The sequence below is a fragment of the Jaculus jaculus genome, chromosome 5 (genome assembly GCF_020740685.1).
Source record: "Jaculus jaculus isolate mJacJac1 chromosome 5, mJacJac1.mat.Y.cur, whole genome shotgun sequence".
In the NCBI taxonomy this organism is placed as follows: Eukaryota; Metazoa; Chordata; class Mammalia; order Rodentia; family Dipodidae; genus Jaculus; species Jaculus jaculus.
The window spans coordinates 173,333,933-173,356,254 of NC_059106.1; the positions used below are offsets into that span (position 1 = coordinate 173,333,933).

Sequence of the window (22,322 nt, forward strand, 5' to 3'; positions counted from 1 at the left end):
AAGTGGTATCAGGCTATCCTATCTCAAGGGCTGCCCACAGTGACACACTTTTTAAAAAAATTATTTTTTTTCACAATTTTTATTAACATTTTCCATGATTATAAAAAATATCCCATGGTAATACCCTCCCTCCCCCTCCCCACACTTTCCCCTTTGAAATTCCATTCTCCATGGTATTACCTCCCCATCTCAATCATTGTACTTACATATATGCAATATCAACCTATTAAGTACCCTCCTCCCTTCCTTTCTCTTCCCTTTATGTCCCCTTTTTAACTTACTGGCCTCTGCTACTAAGTATTTTCCTTCTCACGCAGAAGCCCAATCATCTGTAGCTAGGATCCACATATGAGAGAGAACATGTGGCGCTTGGCTTCCTGCAGTGACACACTTTTTAAAAAAAATTTTAAGAGACAGAATTGGCATGCCAGGACCTCAGCCACTGCCATCAAACTCCAGATGCTTGAACAACTTAGTGGGCATGGGCAACCTTGCGCGTGCCTCACTGCTCTGCGTCTGGCTTAGCTGGGATCTGGAGAGCAGAGCATGGGTCGTTGCTGCGCAGGCAAGCGCCTTAACCGCTGAGCCGTAAGATTTTTCTCAGCGGCTAGGGGGCGGAGGCCGACACCGGACCCACGGGAGACTAGGCCACGCCCCTCGCGCGGGCCTTAGCCAACCCCGCCCCGCATAGCTGCCTGTGGCTCCGCCCACCGCTCCCTTCGGGGCGCGCGCGCAGCTGCGTCACTCTTGCGGCCGCGCCTGCGCAGGGCGGCTTGCTGGCGGCGGCGTGGGCGCTTGGGGAGGCGGCGGGGCGTCGTCCGCTTCCGTGCTGCTCGCGCCGGTCCGGGGCTCGGTCCCAGCGCCCAGGCGCCCTCGCCCCGTCCTGTCCGCGTCCCCGGAAGCCGCCGGTCCCCGCGGTGGGCAGGTCCTCCGCGGCGCCCCAGGGAGCCTTCCGGGCCGAGGTGGGCAGGAGGGAGGCTGGGCTGAAGAAACCGTTCAGCACGTGGGACGCGGGCACGGTCACTGCCGCGGCGCCCCGGCCTCGCGGCGACCCCGACGGGAAGCGGCTCGGTGCCGCAGGTGGAGGCGCCGCCGTCGTGCGAGGCTCGGCGGCGCTGGCGTCTTCCGGGAACGACAGTGCGCCCGAGTGCCTGGTCTTGGGCAGGTCTCGTTTGGGTGGTCACCGCCACCCTGACTTGAGGGCCACGAAGGCTGTGTAGTGCCTGAAAGCGGACTCCCGCCACAGTTTAGTCCCTGGCCCTACAGAGCAAAATCCAATGACAAGCCAGGCGCGGTGGCACACGCCTTTAATCCCAGTACTTGGGGGGGGGGCAAGGTAGGAGGGTCGCTGTGAGTTCCAGGTCCCCCGGATAATACACAGTGAATTCCAGGTCAGCCTGGGCTAGGGTGAAACCTTATCTCAAAAACAAAATAAAACAAAAAGCCGGGGTGGTGGCGCACGCCTTTAATCCCAGCATTTAGGGGGCAGAGGTAGGAGGATCACTGAGAGTTCGAGGCCACATAGTGAATTTCAGGCCAGCCTGGGCCAGAGTGAGACCCTACCTCGAAAAACCAAAAAGACATGTAGTGGCATGCTTTTACATTTAGAGAAAAAATATATTAAAGTAGCAAAAGTAGGGCTGGCTTAGCGGTTAAGTCGCTTGCCTGCAAAGCCTAAGGATCCATGTTCGATTCCCCAGTACCCATGTAAGCCAGATGCACATGGTGGTGCATGGTTCTGGAGTTCCTTTGCAGTGGCTGGAGACCCTGACGTGCCCATTTTCTCTCTCTACCTGTTTGTCTCTCACAAATAAATAAATGTTAAAAAGCAGCCAAAATATTTTTCAAAAACATCTATTCTTTTACCTTGGATTTTTCTCAACCTGGTCATAATAGATGACTTGTCCTCCCACTAGACAAGAGTGGTTATGTTCTGTCAGGTTTTATGTAAAGAGCTTTAGTATACTTTTTGCTTTCACATCTGCAACAAATAAAATCAATATTCTGATCTAGGGAGGAATTTAAATACCAGACTTGCTAGGTGCTGGACTCTTCTTTCTGTCTTCCCCATAATGGCTGCAGGAAATATGACTTTGACCAACACCACTTAGAAACGTGTTTTATTCCCCCCAGGTAGATTCTCACTCTAACCTAGACTGGCCTGGAATTCATTTTGTAACCCCAGGCTTCCCTCAAACTCAGCAATTCTACCTCAACCTTCCAAGTACTGGGACTAAAGGTGTGCTGCACCACCACACCTGCCTAAACAACTTTACATATTTGCACGCAGAGAGAGAATGAAAGAAAGGGCAAGGACACGCCAGAGCCTCTCATGCTGCAAACCCAGATGTGCCGCCATGTGCCTTTGTCTTCACGTGGGAATTGGGGAATCAAACCTGCCATCAGACTTTGCAAGCAAGCAGCTTTTAACTGCTGATCCTCGTACCTCTGCCTCCTGAGTGCTGAGATTAAAGGTGTGTGCCACCACGTCCGGTCCCAATTAGGCTTTTAATAGACAATTACACCTGTTAAATATTTACTTTCATAATCAAAGCTGTATTTAATTTACAGATTTGGGCTATGGAGATGGCTCGATAGTTGCAAATTACCCAGCTACCCACATAAAGCCAGAAAGGCATTCCTTTGTAGCATCAAGAGATCCTGGGAAAAACTAAAACAACAACAACAAAGAGAGTTCCTGCTGATACACACACACACACACACACACACACACACACACACAGAAGTTTGCAGTTTTGGGTTGGAGGGATGGCTTAGCAGTCAAGGTGTTTGCCTACAAAGCCAAAGGACCCAGGTTCGATTCCCCAGGACCCATGTTAGCCCGATGCACATGGTAGCGCACGTGTCTGGAGTTTGTTTGCAGTGGCTGGAGGCCCTGATGTGTCCATTGTCTCTCTCCCTCTTTCTCTGTCAAATAATTTTTCAAAAAGTTTACAGTTTTGACTGGACAGGAAACTAGGAACTTCCTGTTAGAATTTTCACAAGCAATTTTTTTCCAGAAAAAAAAATTGACAAAACTGGGGGTTAAAGGAGGGTGTAGGATGTGATTATGATCAGGGTATGTTGTGTACATGAATGGAGGTTGGTAATAAAAAGTTCAAAACACTATTAGATGTGTGTGTGTGTGTGTTTTAAGGTAGGGTCTCTGGCTATATAACCAAGGATGCCCTTGAACTTGAGATTCTCTTGTCTCTACCTCCTGAGTGGTGAGATTACAGGTGCCCATCACCACATTCAGTTTAAGACACTCTGCTTATTAGTAACCGAAAGATTTGGTATTGTGAGACTGTTGAAATCAATGTTGATATTTGAAATTCACTGACTGGTGTAATATAAAGTTCAATAACAAGGTCTTTACAGGCTTAGCATGACATTGGGCAAGGTAACTGATTCCTCATCCTCTTGCCGGGGAGTTGGCAGTAGTGATAGGAGAGATCAAACCCAGGGCCTCCAGCATGCTAGGAAAACTTACTCTGCCACCACAGCCCCAGTCCTTTCTCATCTCTGTGATGGAGATCATCACTCTATCCTGGTGAAATAAGAAAATGGGGCTGGGTAGATGGCTCAGCAGTTAAGGCATTTGCTGGCAAAGCGAAAGGGACCCAGGTTTGATTCCCCACTACCCATATAAAGCCAGATGCACAAGGTGGCCCATGTGTCTGGAGTTTGTTTGCAGCAAGAGGCCCTGGTGCCCATTTTCTCTCTCAAAAAATGTCTTTAAGAAATGTGTGGAAAACAGTTTGTACACTTAGAGAAGTCTGGCATATGTTAACGTTTTAGTGAAGTTTGCTTTCCACTTATTACTATTATCCATAATATTCTTGTATTAACACAATTTTTCAATTATAGTGCTTGGAAGTGGGACCTTCTGATATGTTTCTAATAGTTTGTTTTATTTATTTATTGGCTTCTTTCAATGCTGTGGATTGAAATTTGGCCTTATACATGCTAGGCACTGCTGTCCCCAGACCAATACAATTCTAAAAGTTAATCATTTCTAAAAAAAAAAAAAAAAAAGCCACCTTTTAAATACTTAATTTATTTATTTATTTGAGAGAGAGAGAGGCAGATGGGGAGAAAGAGAGAATGAGCGCACCAGAGCCTTTAGTCACTGCAAACGAACTCCAGACGCGTGAACTCCTTGTGCATCTGGCTTACGTGGGTCTTGGGGAATCAGACTGGAGTCCTCAGACTTCACAGGCAAATGTTTACCACTAAGCCATTTCACCAGCCCCAAAAGCCACCTTTTAAAAAGACAGACAGGATTTTCTTTATTGTTTCAGTAAATTTCCTCTGTAATTTATTGTATTTCAGTTCTGATAAAAAGTGTAAATGTGGCCGGGCGTGGTGGCTCACGCCTTTAATCCCAGCACTCGGGAGGCAGAGGTGGGAGGATCGCCGTGAGTTTGAGGCCACGCTGAGACTCCATAGTGAATTCCAGGTCCACCTGGGCTAGAGTGAGACCCTACCTGGAAAAACCAAAAAAAAAAAAAAAAAAAAAAAGTGTAAATGTGGGCTGGAGAGATGGCTTAGAGGTTCAGGCACTTGCCTGCAAAGCCAAAGGAACCAGGTTTGATTCCCCAGTACCCACGTAAACCAGATGTACAAGGTGGAACATGCACCTGGAGTTCATATGTAGTGGCTGGAGGCTCTGACACATCCATATTCTCTCTCTGCCTCTCCTCTCTCAAATAAAACTTACGCATGCATATGTTTGTGAATGTGCTGGTACATGTCTTTAATCCCAGTCCTCGGGAGGCAGAGTACTGATATGTTTCTAATAGTTTGTTTTATTTGTTTATTGGCTTCTTTCAATGCTGTGGATTGAAATTTGGCCTTATACATGCTAGGCACTGCTGTCCCCAGACCAATACAATTCTAAAAGTTAATCATTTCTAAAAAAAAAAAAAAAAAGCCACCTTTTAAATATTTTATTTATTTATTTATTTGAGAGAGAGAGAGGCAGATGGGGAGAAAGAGAGAATGGGCGCACCAGGGCCTTTAGTCACTGCAAACGAACTCCAGACGCGTGAACTCCTTGTGCATCTGTGCAGTATGGAATCATACTGCATGTGTGCTTTGGTATCTGGCTACTTCCTTCACAGCTAGTCCTAACCCTGTCCATTCATTCTCTCTCTCTCTCCTTTTCTTCTTTCTTTATCTCTCTCTTTCTTTCTTTTTTCTTCCTTCCTTCCTTTCTTCCTTCCTCCCTCCCCTCCCTCCTTCCTTCTTTCCTTTCCTTTCTTTCTTTGAAGGTAGGGTCTTACTCTAGCCCAAGGCTGACCTGGCATTCATGCTAATCCCAGGTTGGTCTCGAACTCACAGTGATCCTCCTACTTTTGCCTTCCAAGTGCCGGTGCCACTGTGCCTCACTTAGTTCTTTACTTTATAGTGTACGTGGTGGCCAAAGGTGGAGAGGTGATTTGCTGTTATTACTGCTTTGGGACAGAGCCTTGTGTAGCCCAGGATGGTCTCTAACTTGCTGTGAAGCTGACCTTGAATGCTGGGATTATAGGCATATGTCATCACATCGGGTTTATTTAATTAATAAGTCACAGTTTATTCTACTGTTGATAGACATTTGAGTTGGATATTGCAAATAGTGCTGCTCTGAACATTATTGTATTCATCTTAGTGTACATTTGCCATATTATGGAATAATATGCTCACTGTGGGCAAGAGAATATAGGAGGAGGGTTATCACATAGTAGGATGATCTAGGTACTGTTAAGGTTTTAGGTGATGTTCAACATAGATGAGTTACCATGTTACTGAGGAAGTCACTGCTGGCTGTGTAGGATACCTGCAATGCAGGACTCAGGAGATGGAGGCAAGAGCATGAGGAGCTGAAGGCTATGCTCAGCTGCACAGCAAGCTTCAAGCCAGCAGAGACTACTTACGAGCTGTCTCAAGAAACAAAAACAGTGGGCTGGAGAGATGGCCTAGCAGTTAAGTCACTTGCCTTAAAAGCCAAAGGAGGGTTGGAGAGATGATTTAGTGGTTTAGGCGTATGCCTGTGAAGCCTGAGGACCACAGTTCAATTCTCCAAGTCCCATGTTCGCCAGATGCACAAGGGGTCACGTGTCTGGAGTTCATTTGCAGTAGCTATAGGCCCTGGCACACCCATTCTCACTCTCTCTTCCTCCCTCCCTCTGTCTTTAATAAATAAAAATAAAATCTTTAGCCAGGCGTGGTGGCGTACGCCTTTAATCCCAGCACTTGGGAGGCAGAGGTAGGAGGATCGCCGTGAGTTCGAGGCCACCCTGAGACTCCATAGTGAATTCCAGGTCAGCCTGAGCTAGAGTGAAACCTTACCTCGAAAAACCAAAAAAAAAAAAAAAAAAAAATCTTTTAAAAAAACACAGTATAATTAAATTTTTTTTAAAAAAGCCAAAGGACACAGGTTCACAGGTTCAATTCCCCAGGACCCATGAAGCCAGATGCACATGGTGACACATGCATCTAGAGTTTATATGTAGTGGCTAGAGGCCTTGATATGCCCATTTTCTCCCTCTCCCCCCTTTCCCTCTTCATAAAATAAAATACATTTTTTTTAAAAAATCATGGGGCTGAAGAGATGGTTTAGTGGTTAAGGCGCTTGCCTGCAAAGCCAAAAGCACCCAGGTTTGATTGCCCAGGACCCACGTAAGCCAGATGTACAAGGTGGCACATGCGTCTGGAGTTTGTTCGCAGTGACTAGAGGCCCTGGTGTGCCCATTCTCTCTCTGTCTGCCTCTTTCTCTGTTGCTCTCTCAAATAATAGTAAAATAAATAAAATTTAAAAATATTTTTTTTTAAATGGAGGAAGCCAGGTGTGGTGGTGCATGCCTTTAATCCTAGCACTGGGGAGACAAGGGTAGGAGGATTGCTTTGAGTTTGAGGCCACCCTGAGACTACATAGTGAATTCCAGGTTAGCCAGGGCTAGAGTGAAACCCTACCTTGAACCCCCTCCCCAAAATGTTTAAGATCCTGATGGGGATTAAGGAATCAAGCATGGTTCCTTAGGCTTCACAGACAAGCGCCTTAACTGCTCAACCATTTTTCTAGCCCTTTGTTATCTTATGCAATATTATTTCCTGAGAATATGATAACTGTGCCTGGAGGTAAATTTCAAAAAGCATAGTGGGATTTAGACTTTTCAGCAGTAATGATAGATTTGGGTAGCCCCAAACCATCACATCACCTTAGATAGGGGCGGGTGGAAAGGTGCTTGCTTCTAGTTAAAGCATGGTACTCCTGTGGAGGTGCAGGACCAGTGTGATAAACAGTGCAAACCTCCACATAAAACGCAAATGTCTTTTATGTGAAAGACTCAGCTGGGCTTTAGGGCACGTGCCTATATGTGGGAAGGACACTGAAGCAGAAGGATCACCACAAGTTCAAGGCTAGCCTGGGCTACATAGCTTGAAGCAAGACTGGACTTCACAGTGAGACCCTGTGTCAAAAACAACAAAATGAGCAAAGACAATAGAGCTGGGTGTAAGTGGCTTATGCCTTTATTGCCAGCACTCAGGCAATCTCAGGATCCTGGAGGCTGAGGCAGGGGAATTCTGAGCACAGGCTAGTTTGGGTTGTGCAGCAAGACCTCTCACAAAGCAACAAGCAGACAGCAACAGCACTGGTAATCACTTTGTCATTTGCTCTTAGGTGGACACGCCTACATAGTTTGATATCTACTGTGGTGGTTATGGAGAAATGGGCTCTAATGCATTATGAAAATTTTGAATTGGTGCCCCTTCTTTGCAAGTTAACTGTTCCCTATTTTTCAAAATAAAAGCATGTTCATACCCTTCCCTCCGAGCCAACAATTTCATTTGGGCATTATCCTTTAAAGCTGGCTTGTGTTACAAAGACTTGAGCAGAAAAATGTTCACTGAAGAGTTTGTGCTAGAGTAAGAGTAAGCTAGCCATTTATCAGTAAGTGACTGGCTAAGTAAACTATGGCATAGCGATCAATGAAAGTAATAGCTAAAAAGAATGCAGAACATTCATAATTGCTGTGAAAACATTGGTAAGGAAGAAGAAAAGTACAACCATGATGTGTGTTAAAAACAGCTCCTTAAGCCAGGTGTGGTGGCACATGCCTTTAATTCCAGCACTTGGGAGGCAGAGGTAAGAGGATCACTCTGAATTCAAGGCTACATAGTGAATGCCAGGTCAGCCTGGGCTTTGGTAAAATAAATTCTTGATAGTTTATAAACTAATACTGTAAGATATCATAAATTAGCTGGTGCGATAGCTCAGTGATTAAAGGCACTTGCTTATAAAGCCTGACAATGTGGGTCTGGTTCCCCAATACCCATGTAAAGCTAGGTGTACAAAGTGGCACTTACATCTGGAATTTGTTTGCCCCAGCAAGAGGTGCCAGTGCATCCATTTTCTCTCTCTCTCCCCCTCTTTTTCACTCTGCTTGAAAATGTAAATAAGTTTAAAAAATTAAATATCATAAATTATTATTATGTTTTGCTCAAGTTGAATCACAAGGACAAGTCATAAGCTGTGAAATATAAAAAGACCACCATGGCCTGGCTAAGAAGCATCACGAGCAGTGGCATGGCTCGTGGAGTCCAGGCCATGTAGACGAGTGGCCAGACAGTGCAAGTTTTATCCATAGGGACATTTCAGAAGCAACTGAAGACATAACATCCTTAACCCTTGATGCAGTAGGTTGTTTAAAGTGAGTTCTGTGTCATTTGACTCTGGAAAACACAAGGATCAGCCTTCCTTTGTGTGAATAATGGTCTATGTTTGCCCTGTTTCTCAAGGGCTGCAAAGAATATTTTCCTTGGATACCCTTTCACATGGTGGGATTTGGGTCTGAGAGGGATTGAGTCAGGTGCCAAAGTCATCAATGAACATAGGAATAGCTAAAACTAGGAAGAGTTGAGCACTGTGAAGCTCAGTATTTCCAGGTGTTCCAGATACCTTCTTTGGCTGGGCAAATGTCCGACCAGAAGCAGTTTATGGAGGAGAGGGTTTACTTTAGGCTTGCAGATTCCAGGGGAAGCAGAAGAACCTAGCGTACCTCATTGTACCTCTACAGTAAAGACAAAAATAGACAGAGCTCAAGCCGGAGCTGACTCTGAACACACCTAGTAGGCATGGACTCAAGATCCACTCCCACTAATACCCTCTGCTGCTGGGCTCTGTCTGCTGAAGACTAAGTAGGAAGCTTAATCAAAAATACCTACGGTGCAAGGGCGTGGTGGCACACACCTCTAATCCCAGGACTTGGGAGGCAGAGGTTGGAGGATTGCTGAAAGTTTGAGTTCAAGGCTACCCTGAGGCTATATAGTTGATTCCAAGTCAGTCTGGACCAGAGTGAGACCCTACCCTAAAAAAAAAAAAAAAAACCTAAGGTGTTGGGCATGGTGGCAGAGGTAGGAGAATTGCCATGAGTTTGAGGCCAGCTTGAGACTACATAGTAAATTCCAGGTCAGCCTGGGCTAGAGTGAGACCCTGCCTCAAAAAAATATGTTAAAAATCAAAAAAACAAATTAAAGTTACATTTTTCTCTCTCTCCCTCTCTCTATTAAATGAATAAATAATTTTTTTTAAAGAGTGCTGAAGAGATGGCTTAGCAGTTAAGGCACTTGCCTGCAAAGTCAAAGGACCCATGTTTGATTCCCCAGGACCCACATAAACCAGATGCACAAGGAACAAATGTTTCTGGAGTTCATTTGCAGTGGCTGGAGGCTACAGAGTGCCCATTCTCTCTCTATGCCTCTTTTCCTTCTCTATGTCAAATGAATACATAAAAATAAATTATTTTTAAAAAAGTTACATTGCTGGGTGTTGCAGTCATTTTCGCATAGCTGGTAGAAATCGCCCAATCAAGAGCAGCTTGTGGGAAAAAGAGATTTATTTTGGTTTACAGGCTCAAGGGGAAGCTCCATGATGGCAGGGAAAACAATGGCACGAGCAGAGGATAGACATGACCCCGTGGCCCACACCAGGTGGACAATAGCAACAGGAGAGTGTACCAAACACTGGCAAGGGGACACTGGCTATAATACCCATAAGCCCACCCCCATCAATACACTCCTTCCAGGAGGTGTTTATTCCCAAATCTTCATCAGCTGGGAACCTAGCATTCAGAACACCTAAGTTTATAGGGGACACCTGAATCAAACCACCACATTCCACCTTTGGCCCCCATAAACTGATAACCATACATGATGTAAAATGCAATGCATCCATCCCACTTTAAAAGTGCCCATAGTTTTTATCAATTTCAATGATGTTTATATATCCCCATAGTCCAAGATCTTTTAACTGAGCCATAATTTCAAAAAATAACCCCCCAAAAGCCATAATGGTACAGAATAAACATTCATACTGCAAAAGATGGCATTGGGCATAGCAAAGAAATATTCAACCATTTCCAAAACACAAGACCATGTTGCAAACTCAATGACCCTCTCTTTCCTGCATTTCTTATATTCCATATCAGGTAGGGTGCCAATTTGTTAATCCAGGGGGGAATGAAGCAGACTTTGAAGAACAGGACACTCCTTGAGCACTCAGGCCCCTTCAAAAGAGTCTATATTCATCAGGCATGGTGGCACACACCTTTAATCCCAGCACTTGGGAGGCAGAGGTAGGAGGGTCACTGTGGGTTCGAGGCCACCCTGAGAAAAGAGAGAATTCCAGGTTAGCCTGGGCTAGAGACCCTATCTCGGAAAAAAAAAAAAAAAGTCTACACTCTTCCTGTTGCCCTAGTGCAGCTGGCCCAGTCTCATTGGTTGTAATCTCTCAAACAATTTGCAGGTGAATGGGCAGCAGTTTAGGCCCAAAGATCTCATTTTTTTTTTGTTCCATATCCTTCTGCTCACACCAGTCCATTTCTACAAAGTGCAACCCTGCACAACTTCTCAGGACACAGACATAACAGGCAAGCCTCTCAAACTGCTTCTAGCCTAGTCCAAACAAAGCTCTTTCTCACTCTCATGGGCCAACCCTCACAGTCCATAGTTCTTACTGCACTCAGGCCTTTCAACTCTGACCAGAATAGTCCATGAAGCTGTACTTAAAGCACTGCAAGGCGTCTCTTAGACCAAGGTTTCAAATCCTTCCACATTCCTCTTGAAAATCAGCTCCAAAAGGCCAAAGCCACACAGTCAGGCATCTAGCAGCAATCCTTCTCCTTGGTACCACTTTAGTGTTGCAATCAAGTTCGCATTCCTTTTAGAAATTACTCAACCAAGAGCAACTTGCAGGAAAAAGTAGTTTATTTTGCCTTATAGACTCAAGGGGAAGCTTCACAATGGCAGGGAAAAGACTGTATGACAGAGGGGGGTGGACGTTACCCACTGGCCAACATGAGGTAGACAATAGCAATAGGAGAGTGTGCCAAACACTGACATGGTGAAGCTGGCTATAACACCCATAAGTCTATCCCCAACAATACACTGCCTCCAGGAAGCGTTAATTCTCAATTAGTTAATTCTAGTTGGGAACCTAGCATTTAGAACACCTAAGTTTAGGGGGGACACCTGAATTAAACCACCACAGTGGGCTAGAGAAATCGCTCGATGTTTTAACGTTCTCGCTTGCAGAGCTAGACCCCCTGGGTTGAATTTCCCGGTATGCATGTAAAGCCAGATGCAGAGTGGTGCATGCTGTCTAGAGTTTGCAGGGGTGGGAAGCCCTGATGGGCCCATACATTCTCTTTCTCTCTGACTCTCTCAAATAAATAAAAATATTTTGAAAAATTACATTTATATAAGAAAGTCTTTAAAGATTGTCAGTTGGTGAAAGTGTTGCTTGAAGTAGCTGCCTATGCAAAGGTCAAAGGTATATATTAAACAAATATCTTTTCATGTCCCACCAGCTTTCTAGTTAGTGTTTTCCTAGTTGATTGTTCTTACTCTTGACTGTATCTTTCCTAGCTCGTTTAATTTCCTGGACCTTCCCTATTCCAGTCCATTACTCTCATCAGTACATTGTTCTTCCTGAAGCAGAATTCTGATCATTCTGCAGAAAAACCAGTAAGGAGTCTTTCGCTGAGACCCTCAGAGTCTGACTCATCCTTCCTATCGTCTATCTCTTATGGAACTGCTCATACTCCTGCCAGCCCAAGTGCTGGCAGACACAGCGAAGGAGCTTGGGGGAGAGAGGAAAGGGTTTATTTTGGTGATGGCAGGGGAAAACATGGCATGAGCAGAGGCTGAACATCACCTCCTGGCCAACATCAGGTAGACAACAGCAGCAGAAGAGTGTGCCAAACACTGGCAAGCTAGGGCTAATAAACCACCAAGGTCCACCGCCCAGCAACACACCTCCAGCAAGGCTCCACTTCCCAAATTGCCATCAGCTGGGGATCTGGATCCAGAACACGTGAGTTTATGGGAACACCTGACTCAAACCATGTTCCCCAACAGATTGTTTGTAGAACTAAGCCCTGTGATTGTTTTGCCCATAACTTACTTCAGACCAGGTAGAGAAGGCCCAGAAGGAAGCTTTGGGAGGTAAGCAGCCCGGATCAAAGCAAGGGATTTCAATGTCTAAACTCGAACAACCAGAGACTTCTGTCAAGGCTTCCTTGTATGTCAGGTGGTCCTGCAGTTCCCAGGCAGGGTCCACTTCTGAGAGCTCTCCAGTGCCTCTGTGTGCTCTGTCTAGCAACCAGGTAGTTTTCAAAGCTGACAGAGATAAGGTTTATATTAGGTTCTACATATACCAGCCCATTCTCAGACCATCTGCAGAAAGAAGACAATCATGTCAGGCTTTAAAATTGCTGGTGGTTTCCCCTTTCTGAGAAAAGCTAACGTCTGCAAGATAAGCAGTCTGCTTCCCTCAATCCCCACTGCATCCATCCCATCTCAGCGCTTACCATGTCCCCTGTGTTTGGCCAGTGCAGGAACAGGGCTGTCCTCAGAGTATTCCTGTCCGCTGTCTTCTCTGCCTGGAACACGTGTGCCCTTTGTCTTGACTTGCACTTCTCTTCCCCGTATTATCACCAGCCTTGCTCTGCTGTGTAACTGTACGGCTCTTCATCTCACTTTACTGCCTTTTGGCCTGTACACTTACTCTTTGGCTTTGTTTTGAGTCAGGGTCTCTTGCTGGTGCAAACGAACACCAGGTACTTGCACTTTTTTTTTTTTGTCTTTACTTATTTTATTTACATGAAAATATTTTATTAAAGTGATAGTATACACTGCAATATTACACAGTAATTATTAATATATTTAATTTCATATATCTAATAATTACTTTTCTTACACTAAAATTTTTAGAGTAAATTGACATTACACACTGAAATATTCCAGCATGAATTTCTAAAATAAGTTATAGTTAAGAAAATATTCAGTACTATAGTGTATTAACAAAATCATATAATCAATAAACATAAAAGGAATCAGGCTGATTAATAATTATGGATATATAAATTAGCAAACAGATGTTGCTACATACATTAGAATTTTATATTTATCAATTGGCATACATATAAAATTCTGATACTTAGTATCAGAAAGGACTCAAGAACATGAAAAGTCTTGCAGGTTGCTGACAGTGGGGAACAGTGTGAGGGGGGGCCAGCACTGCTGGTAAGTTTCACACTATGCAGTGAAGTTGAAGGTGCAGACGTCGGATTGTTTCACTGCTGACAAACACATGTCAAACACAACTGCACAGATGCGCCAACAGACTTGCATAACAACACTCACACCAGTACTGTATGCAATAGTGAACTTCATTATAATTTCCCTTTTGCATTAGGATAATGTCAACTCAAAATGAGCAAATTATACCCTTTGTAACAACATGGATCTGTCTCCAAAAATTTATAACAATGAAAGGAGATGCAAAGTAACATTAAAGTCTGTTCATTTAATATCTAAAAACAATGCTCACACTTATTCTCATGTGGTGCAGCAAATGCACGTGTGTATACAAACACACACACACACACACACACACACACCTCTCTCCGTCTACTGAGACAAGGACAACACAGTAATACACTAATACATGGGGATCTTTTAAAAACTAAAATTAAGATTTCCATAATCACACAAAGTTAATTTATATTGTTTAGAAGCAGAGGCATGGTAGTAAAATGATAAGCCTAGGATGGTGTCAATTCTGGGAAGAGTAAGCTTGTGAGGAGAGACAACCCTGTGAAAGTTTCAGATATTGGCAGTTTCTTTATCTGAATGCAAATGCATGGATTTTCTTTTGTAATTATTAAACTACATGTATAAATTGGATACATTTTTTCTGGTTATATTTTACAATGGAAATGGTAAAAACAATAAAATATAGTATGTAAGAATATTTTTGAAAAAAATTGTTATATACTTCCTAAGCATGACTATAAAAAAAATGGTTTTGTTTGGTAACAAGATGTACATAAGGGACTTTTGCTAAGTGGCCCATATACTCAAGATCAGTGCATTGAAAGGTACCTTATTTTGACATAAGATAGTTCCGATATGATTACTAATTCTGAATCTTATTTAGTTTGAAACTAGAAATATTTTCCTAAATAATTCCCATATATTATATTATAAAACCACAATATGTATTCCAGCAGATGAATATATGACCAGAGTTAAAGCAGATGCAATTTTTTTTTGTTTGTTTTTTGTTTTTTTGAGGAAGGGTCTCACTCTAGCCCAGGCAGACCTGGAATTCACTATGTAGTCTCAGGGTGGCCTCGAACTCACGGCGATCCTCCTACCTCTGCCTCCCGAGTGCTGGGATTAAAGGTGTGCACGCCACCACGGCTGGCTTAGCAGATGCAATTTCTAAAGCTGTCATGGAAAACTGGATAAAAGTTTAATAATCATTCAAGTTATACAAAATTTATATTGGAGAGGTATCAATTTTCACTAGTCTCTTCACTAGGATTTCACAGTATTTTTGGTGAACCACTCAAAAATACATGTTGGTTAGCAATTCACATTCTCAGCATAACTTTTACTAGTGAATCAATCTGTTCCTTGACTGTCGTCATCAATATCAAACTCCAAACCATCATCATCATCAGGTCTTTTGTGGCTTCTACGACTGGAACTTGGATTGTTGTCATTATTTTCTATTTCTTGTTCTTTATCAAACGGAATAACAATGTCTTCTTTCTTTCCACCTTTTGCACAAATGTCAAGTTCACAGGCACATGGTCTACACATTATGTGGTAAGAATCCTTCACTGTCTTTTGTAAACATTTAACACATTTTTTAGGTTTTGACAATGGTTTGTATTTGCTGTATTTTACATGCCATTCAAGAACTTCTTTGCACCGCTGACATACTCCATCATGAAGTTTTGCGTTAATTTTCTTGGTCTGAACACTCTTATCAAACTTGTCATTTTTGAAGGAAAAAGTATTCTGGTACTTCTGAGGTCTGGAACGAGCCACGTTGCCTTTCTGGGAACTCATAGCCGTGACCAGCGTCTAGGCAGAGAAAGAAGTGCCATACTTGCACTTTTTGTGTCTGGCTTTGTATGGGTACTGGGGCATTGAACCCCGGACCAGCAAGCTTTGCAGGCAGGTGCCTTTAACCACTGAGTCATCTCCCCAGCTCCTTGAGTCAGGGTCTCATGTAGCCAAGGCTGGCCTCAGATTATGTAGCCATGCAGGACCTTGAATTCCTGACCCTCCTCCTTCCACATCCCAAGTGCTGAGTTTATAGGCACGTGCTACCACCACACCCAGCTGTATATTGGATTTTTCTTTATCCATTTATTAGGATGTCAGTTCTCATGAATACCATGGAGTGTAAGCTCTCATCACATCCTAACCACTTAGCAACATGCTTGGCATGTAACAGGTGTTTGGTGAATAAATTAGTAATAAGTGATGTCCCTTGACCCTTGCACTTGTTTTTTGTTACTGCTGGTTTTGTTTTTGGTGGTGCTAATTGGGATCAAACCTAAGACTTCACACATTCTGGGCAAGTACCTACCATTGAGCTATATCTCTTTTCTGCTTTCTAACATTTTAAAAATCAATTTGTAACTTAGCAAGTAAACATGCCAACAGTTATCTAACTGTAGATGTTACCTTATTTTCTATTTTGTCTGGATATACAGTTTCTTCAAGTTCGTTTTTTTTTTTTTTAATTTTATTTTGAGACAGAAAGAGGAAGAGAGAGAATATGGGCACGTCAGGATCTTTCAGCTGCTGTGAACAAACTCCAGATGCGTGCGACCCCTTGTGGGCATGCGTGACATTGCATACTTGCGTCACTGGTGAATCCGGCTATGTGGGATCTGGAGGATTAGGAGTCCTTAGGCTTCTCGGGCAACTGCCTCAACCACTAAGCCATCTCAGTCCTTGGATTTACTTTTTTTATTTGTTTCTTCAAGGTAGGGTCTCACTCTAGCCTGGGACTCATTCAGTAGTTCTAGGCTGGCATTGAATTCACAGGGATCCTCCTACCTCAGCCTACTAATGCTAGGATTAAAGGTGTGTACCACCACTCCCTGCTAGAATTTACTTTTGTTTTTAATTATTTGAAAATTACAATCATTCATTTCATTCATTTACTGAACTTATTTGGGATCTTTTTTTATTTTTAAAAATTGTATTTATTAGAGAGGCAGAGAACAGTCAGGGCCTTTTGCCACTGCTTATGAATTCCAACTACATGCACCACCTTGTGCATCTGGCTTTACACAGGTACCTGGGAATCAAACTCTAGTCCTTAGATTTTGCAGGCAAGCACCTTAATTGCTGAGCCATTTCTCCAGCTGTAATTTATTTATTGGTTTTTCAAGGAAGGGTCTTGCTCTAGCCCAGGCTGACCTGGAACTCACTATGTAGTCTCAGGGTGGCCTCGAACTCTCCGTGATCCTCCTACCTCTGCCACCAGAGTCCTGAGATTAAAGGCGTGTGCCACCACCACCCGGCCCTGATTTATTTTTAAAAATATTTATGTATTTATTTGCAAACACAGAGAAAGAGGGAGAGAGGCATAGAGAGAATGGACACATCGGGGCCTCCAGCTACTGCCAATGTACTTCAGATGCATGCACCACCTTGTCCATCTGGCTTATGTGGGTACTGAGGAATTGAACCTGGGTCCTCAGTCTTCACAGGCAAGTGCCTTAACCACTTAGCCATCAAATTCATGATAATCCTCCTATCTCTGCCTCCCAAGTGCTGTGATTAAGCTTGTGCACCACCATGCCTGGCTCCAGCCTGAATTTTTGAAATTATTTTCCCTTTTGTTTGCAACAGAGTCTTGTTATATAGCCCAGGCTGGCCTTAAACACATAAATACTGCCTCAGCCTCCTGAGTGCTAAGATACAAGCATATACCACCACACCCAGCAATAATGTGCTTTTTTTTCATATTTTTTCAAGGAAGGGTCTCTCTGTAGCCCAGGCTGACCTGGAATTCACTATGTAGTCTCAGACAGGCCTCGAACTCACAGTGATTCTCCCCTGCCTCCTGAGTGCTGGGATTAAAGGCATGTGCCATCATATCCCGTGAATTTCTTTTTTTTTTTTTTGGTTTTTCAGAGTTGGGTCTTGCTCTAGCTCAGGCTGACCTGGAATTTATTATGTAGTCTCAGAGTGCCCTTGAACTCACAACAATCCTCCTACCTTAGCCTCCTGAGTGCTGGGATTAAAGGTGTACACCACCACACCCAGCAATAATGTGAATTTCTATTGTCAAAGCTGACCAAAAGCACTTGTTTTTAAAACAGCAATTCAAGATGTTCTGTTTTTTATGTTGTAATTGCATGGCTTACACTTAGCAATACAGATAATACAGGAATCTTTGTATTCATGTACATAGCCATTCATGTATATAGCCAAAGAAAGGTTCTTATATTAACATTGCCAAGTTCAAGATATAAACCATTGATTTTTATGTATAGTCAAGTATTGTAACAAACTGTACAATAATAAACATTATTATTGTTAATTGTTAATATCCAATTGTGAATGTTACCTTATCTGCTACTTTGTCTGGATTTACTTTTTTGTTTATTCGAGGTAGGGTCTCATTCTATCCCATTTAAATTTTAATTATAATTAATAACATTATTAATTATATATAAAAATTATAATAATATTATTGTCTATATTTAAAAAATGAAATAACTAGATGATTCCTTTCCAAAAGTCTCATTTCACCATAACATTACTATTATCAGTAATCAGATGGATCCAGTTCTTTCTCCCTGCCGGGTAGCTTTGGGCATGTTAAATCCTCAAGTTGCTTTGCCTTTTTGTGCCCAAGTCTTGAACAAGGTGCTGTGTGTGCTGCATACCTGGCAAAGTGAGTCACGGGTGGGTTTGCATGTGAGCTGTGGCAGGGGCTGTGTGGTGCTGGGAGTCATGTCCAGAGCCTTGCCATCCTCGTCATAAGCTTGATTACTGAGCTACATCCCCAGGCTGTTTTTCTTTGTGATTTTTAAATATAGCTCCCACACATTTCTTTGAAATGGGGGTATTAACTCTGTAGCCCATGGTAGTCTGGAACTCACCATGTAGTTCAGGCTGGCCTTGAACTTGGAGCAGTCTTCCTTGTCTCCAATGCTCAATAGAACAGTTTTTCTTGTTTTGTTTTTTCAAGGTTAGGTCTCACTCTAGACCAGGCTGACCTGGAATTCACTGTGTGGTCTCAGGGTGGCCTCAAACTCATGGAGATCCTCTTACCTTTGCCTCCCAAGTGCTGGGATTAAAGGTGTGTGCCACCACACCTGGCTGAGCTTTTTTTTTTTTTTTTTTAATAATTTATTATTTTCAAGTAGAAATAGAGAGAGAGAATGGGTATACCAGGGCTTCTTGCCAATACAAAGGAACTCCAGACACATACTCCACTTTATGCATCTCTCTTTACATGGATACTGGGGAATTGAACCCAGGCTGTCAGGCTTTGTAAGCAAATGCCTTAGCTGCTGGGCCATCTTTCCAGACCCTGAATGAACATTTTTAAAAAATGAACCTGAAGTGAACATGCAGTTTTTATTTTGGTGGAAATGTAAAATGCATGGTTCACTTTCCTGCCAGCATCACACAGGTGATTGAGCTCTTAGATGGAATCCGCACCTGTGCACTTGATCTCTCCTGTGAGAGGATAAGCAAGCTCACTGTCGGGGATTGGCTGGTGTGCCTTGCAAAACAGAAAAATGGAATCTTACCTCAAAATGTCAACCCCAAACCAACACAGATTCTGTGTTACACTCTGGAAAAGAAACTGGAATTGAAGGTGAAGTGTTTCAATGACTGCGGTGAGCTTCCACTTTATTTTGTGTAAGTGTTTGTGATAACAGATATAGTGCATTCCTGAGTGTGTTGACCAATAAATAATGAAAATATTTTTTTAAATATAGAAATTACAGTATTTTCCTATTCTCTTAAATTAATTGCACAAGGTAACTCTTAAAGTGGTAAACTCTTAAGGTAAATTCTTCAAAGAACGAAGTTTAAGTCTTTGCTTTATTTGCACATTATTTAGGATATCCACTTATGAGAAAGGTTTATTTATTTGATTATTATACATAAGATTACTATGTAATCACTGACAAACTGTTTTTGTACAATAACTGGAAAGTAGCTTCAAAACAAATAGTAAAAAGATCTGAGAAAGAGCTTATAGTTTAAAACTAAGCTTTTGTAAATAGATTATAAAATATTTGATGTAGTATATAGAGTGAATTTTATTCTGTTACAGAAGAATCAAATTCTTGTTTTCCATATGGATCATTTCCCTACATTGCTGGGCCTGCACACTGGCAAACTGGCCATACAGGTGCATATGGTTTTGGGCAGATTAAATTTTGCTTTTTCTTCTAATTAATGTAATGTAATGACCTTATTTTTTCTCTCTTTTAAATTAGCTTTTCTTGTCAAGTTGAGGAAGTTCAAACCACAACTTAACTGAGCATCTCAGATGACAGCAATCAATTTGAAGATAAAAAAGCATCAAGTTAGAACTAGATTATAAACCACTACTTTCATAAATTGGTATTGTAGCGACTACTATGATTTATATAAATTTTACAAATGTTTGAGAAATAACAAAGTTAAGAAAGATATATGGCATTGTAAAACTGCTTAAGTGTCCCATTTTGACTTTGCCTTGCATTTAGTTTGACATTTCGTAGCTAGTGATTCCAAGTTGCTTTAGTTGAGCCATTTTACTCTTCACTTCCTGTAAACCACTCCATAGATCTGTCTGTCTTCATGAAATTACGTTTCTTTCCTTTATTTGATTGATGGTCTTTGGCTACTGAAATAAAATATGCATTTTATAAATTTTATGTATTTAAGATAAAATTTATATATTAAGAACTTTTTGACAGGGTGTGGTGGTGCACACTGTAATCCCAGCACTCAGGAGCAGGAGGCACATGGTCAGGAGCTCAGTGCCAATCTTGGAGGCCAAGAGGTCAGTCTGCATGAAACTCTTAGAGAGTGGGAAAAGGGAGCAGGAGGAGAAGGAGGAGGAGGAGGAGGAGGAAGCGGAAGCAACAGAACACAGCCTGGGCTTGTAGTCATCACACTGCTCCTGCCTCACCTCCCGAGAGCTAGGACTCAAGGTGCAGCTGGGTATTTACTAGGACAGATGCATTCTGTTACTTTTCTATGCCATTTTCTTTTTATCTTCTTTTTTTGGTTTTTCAAGGCAGGGTCTCGCTCTCTAGCCTAGGCTGACCTGAAATTCACTATGTAGTCTCAGGGTGGCCTCGAACTTCACAGCAATCAACAATCAACCTACCTCTGCCATTGTCAAGTGCTGAGACTACAGACTTGCACCACTACCTCCAGCTTTATTTTTTATTTATTTATTTTTATTTATTTATTTGAGAGTGACAGATAGAGATAGAGGCAGAGAGAGAGAGAGACAGAGAGAGAGAATGAATGGGTGCACCAGGACCTCCAGCCACCCTGAGGCTACATCGTGAATTCTAAGCCAGCCTGGGCTAGAGTGAGACCCTACCTCGAAAAACAAAAACAAACAAAAGAACCAACCAAACAAAAAAAAATTTATTTATGTAGAAGAGAGACAGAAGCAAAGGCATGCCAGGGTCTCTTGCCACTACAAATGAACTCCAAATGCACGTGCCTCCCTTTCTGTCTAGTAATGGTCACTAGCATTGCTAGTGGCTTTATGCCCACACCCGATCATGTGTTGTTTCATTTATTGGCTTAGTGAAAATTTGATTAGTAGTGGAAAAAGAGTGCCTGTAAAAAGTATTGTGAGGGCTGGAGGGATGGCTGAGCAGTTAAGGCACTTGCCTGCAAAGCCGAAGCACCCATGTTTGACTCTCCAGATCCCACATAAGTCATATGTACAAGGTAATGCAAGTGCAAGGTTACACATATGCATTAGGTGGCACACATGTCAAGTTCAATTGCAGTGGCTGGAGGTCTTGATGCACCAATTCCCTCTCTCTTTTTTTTTTTTATTTAAATTTTTTTTTCTTCATTTTTATTTATTTGAGAGTGACAGAGACAGAAAGAAGCAGAGAGAGAGAGAGAGAGAGAGAGAGAGAGAGAGGGAGAGAATGGGCGCACCAGGGCTTCCAGCCACTGCAAACGAACTCCAGATGCGTGCGCCCCCTTGTGCATCTGGCTAACGTGGGTCCTGGAGAATTGAGCCTCGAACCGGGGTCCTTAGGCTTCACAGGCAAGCACTTAACCACTAAGCCATCTCTCCAGCCCTCTCTCTTTCATTAAAGAAAAAAGAAGTATTGTGGAAGTTGGGTATAGTGGTGCACACCTTTAGTCCTAGCACATGGGAAGCTGAGGTAGGGGAATCACCGTGAATTTGAGGCCACCCCGAGACTAGTGAATTCCAGGTCAGCCTGAGCTAAAGTGAGATCCTACCTTGAAAAAAAAAAAGGATTGCGTTGCAGTCAGGTTCATATTTCTGGCAGAAATCACCCGATCAAGAGCAGCTTTTGGGAAAAAAGGGTTTATTTTGGCTTACAGACTTAAGGGGAAGCTCCATGATGGCAGGGGAAAATGGTGACATGAGCAGACGGTGGACATCACCTCCTGGCCAACATAAGGTAGACAATAGCAACAGGACAGTGTGCCAAAAAGCACTGGTAAGGGGAAACTGGCTATAACACCCATAAGCCCACCCCCAACAATACACTGCCTCCAGAAGGCCTTAATTCCCAAATCTCCATCAGCTGGGAACCTAGCATTCCGAACAGTTAAGTTTATGGGAGACACCTGAATCAAACCACTACGTACTGTGAAGAAATAACTAGTGACTAAGTGGACATAGTGGGATCTATGTGTCTCCAAACCTGTTACTCAGCTGTTTCCTTACCTGCAAATCCCTGAGCAAACAGGACACATTCAATGTTCTGATCAAA

The 22,322-nt window shown here is 42.8% G+C and overlaps 3 protein-coding genes across 3 annotated transcripts in view; 1 reads left to right on the plus strand and 2 right to left on the minus strand.

The window, feature by feature from the left end:
* The first annotated feature begins 546 nt into the window (after positions 1–546).
* Trmt61b (tRNA methyltransferase 61B) lies at positions 547–19,873 on the plus strand. Its single transcript, XM_045149223.1, is given in 9 exon segments — positions 547–565; positions 673–1,137; positions 8,495–8,689; positions 18,179–18,211; positions 18,214–18,265; positions 19,000–19,148; positions 19,151–19,210; positions 19,664–19,741; positions 19,830–19,873. Coding segments are annotated over 9 exon segments (1,095 nt in total).
* Positions 14,785–15,440, minus strand: LOC123460808 (uncharacterized protein C9orf85 homolog). The gene has a single exon (XM_045150295.1). It carries the CDS (start codon positions 15,409–15,411, stop codon positions 14,959–14,961), a length of 453 nt encoding a protein of 150 aa, XP_045006230.1. The 5' UTR covers positions 15,412–15,440; the 3' UTR covers positions 14,785–14,958.
* A 256-nt stretch (positions 19,874–20,129) lies between the features above and the next one.
* The window catches only part of Spdya (speedy/RINGO cell cycle regulator family member A), a 30,154-nt gene continuing 27,961 nt past the window's right edge, over positions 20,130–22,322 (minus strand). Inside the window, exon 6 of the mRNA XM_045151215.1 lies at positions 20,130–20,221. Within this exon, the coding sequence (XP_045007150.1) occupies positions 20,130–20,221 (92 nt within the window). The remainder of the gene's footprint in view (positions 20,222–22,322) is intronic.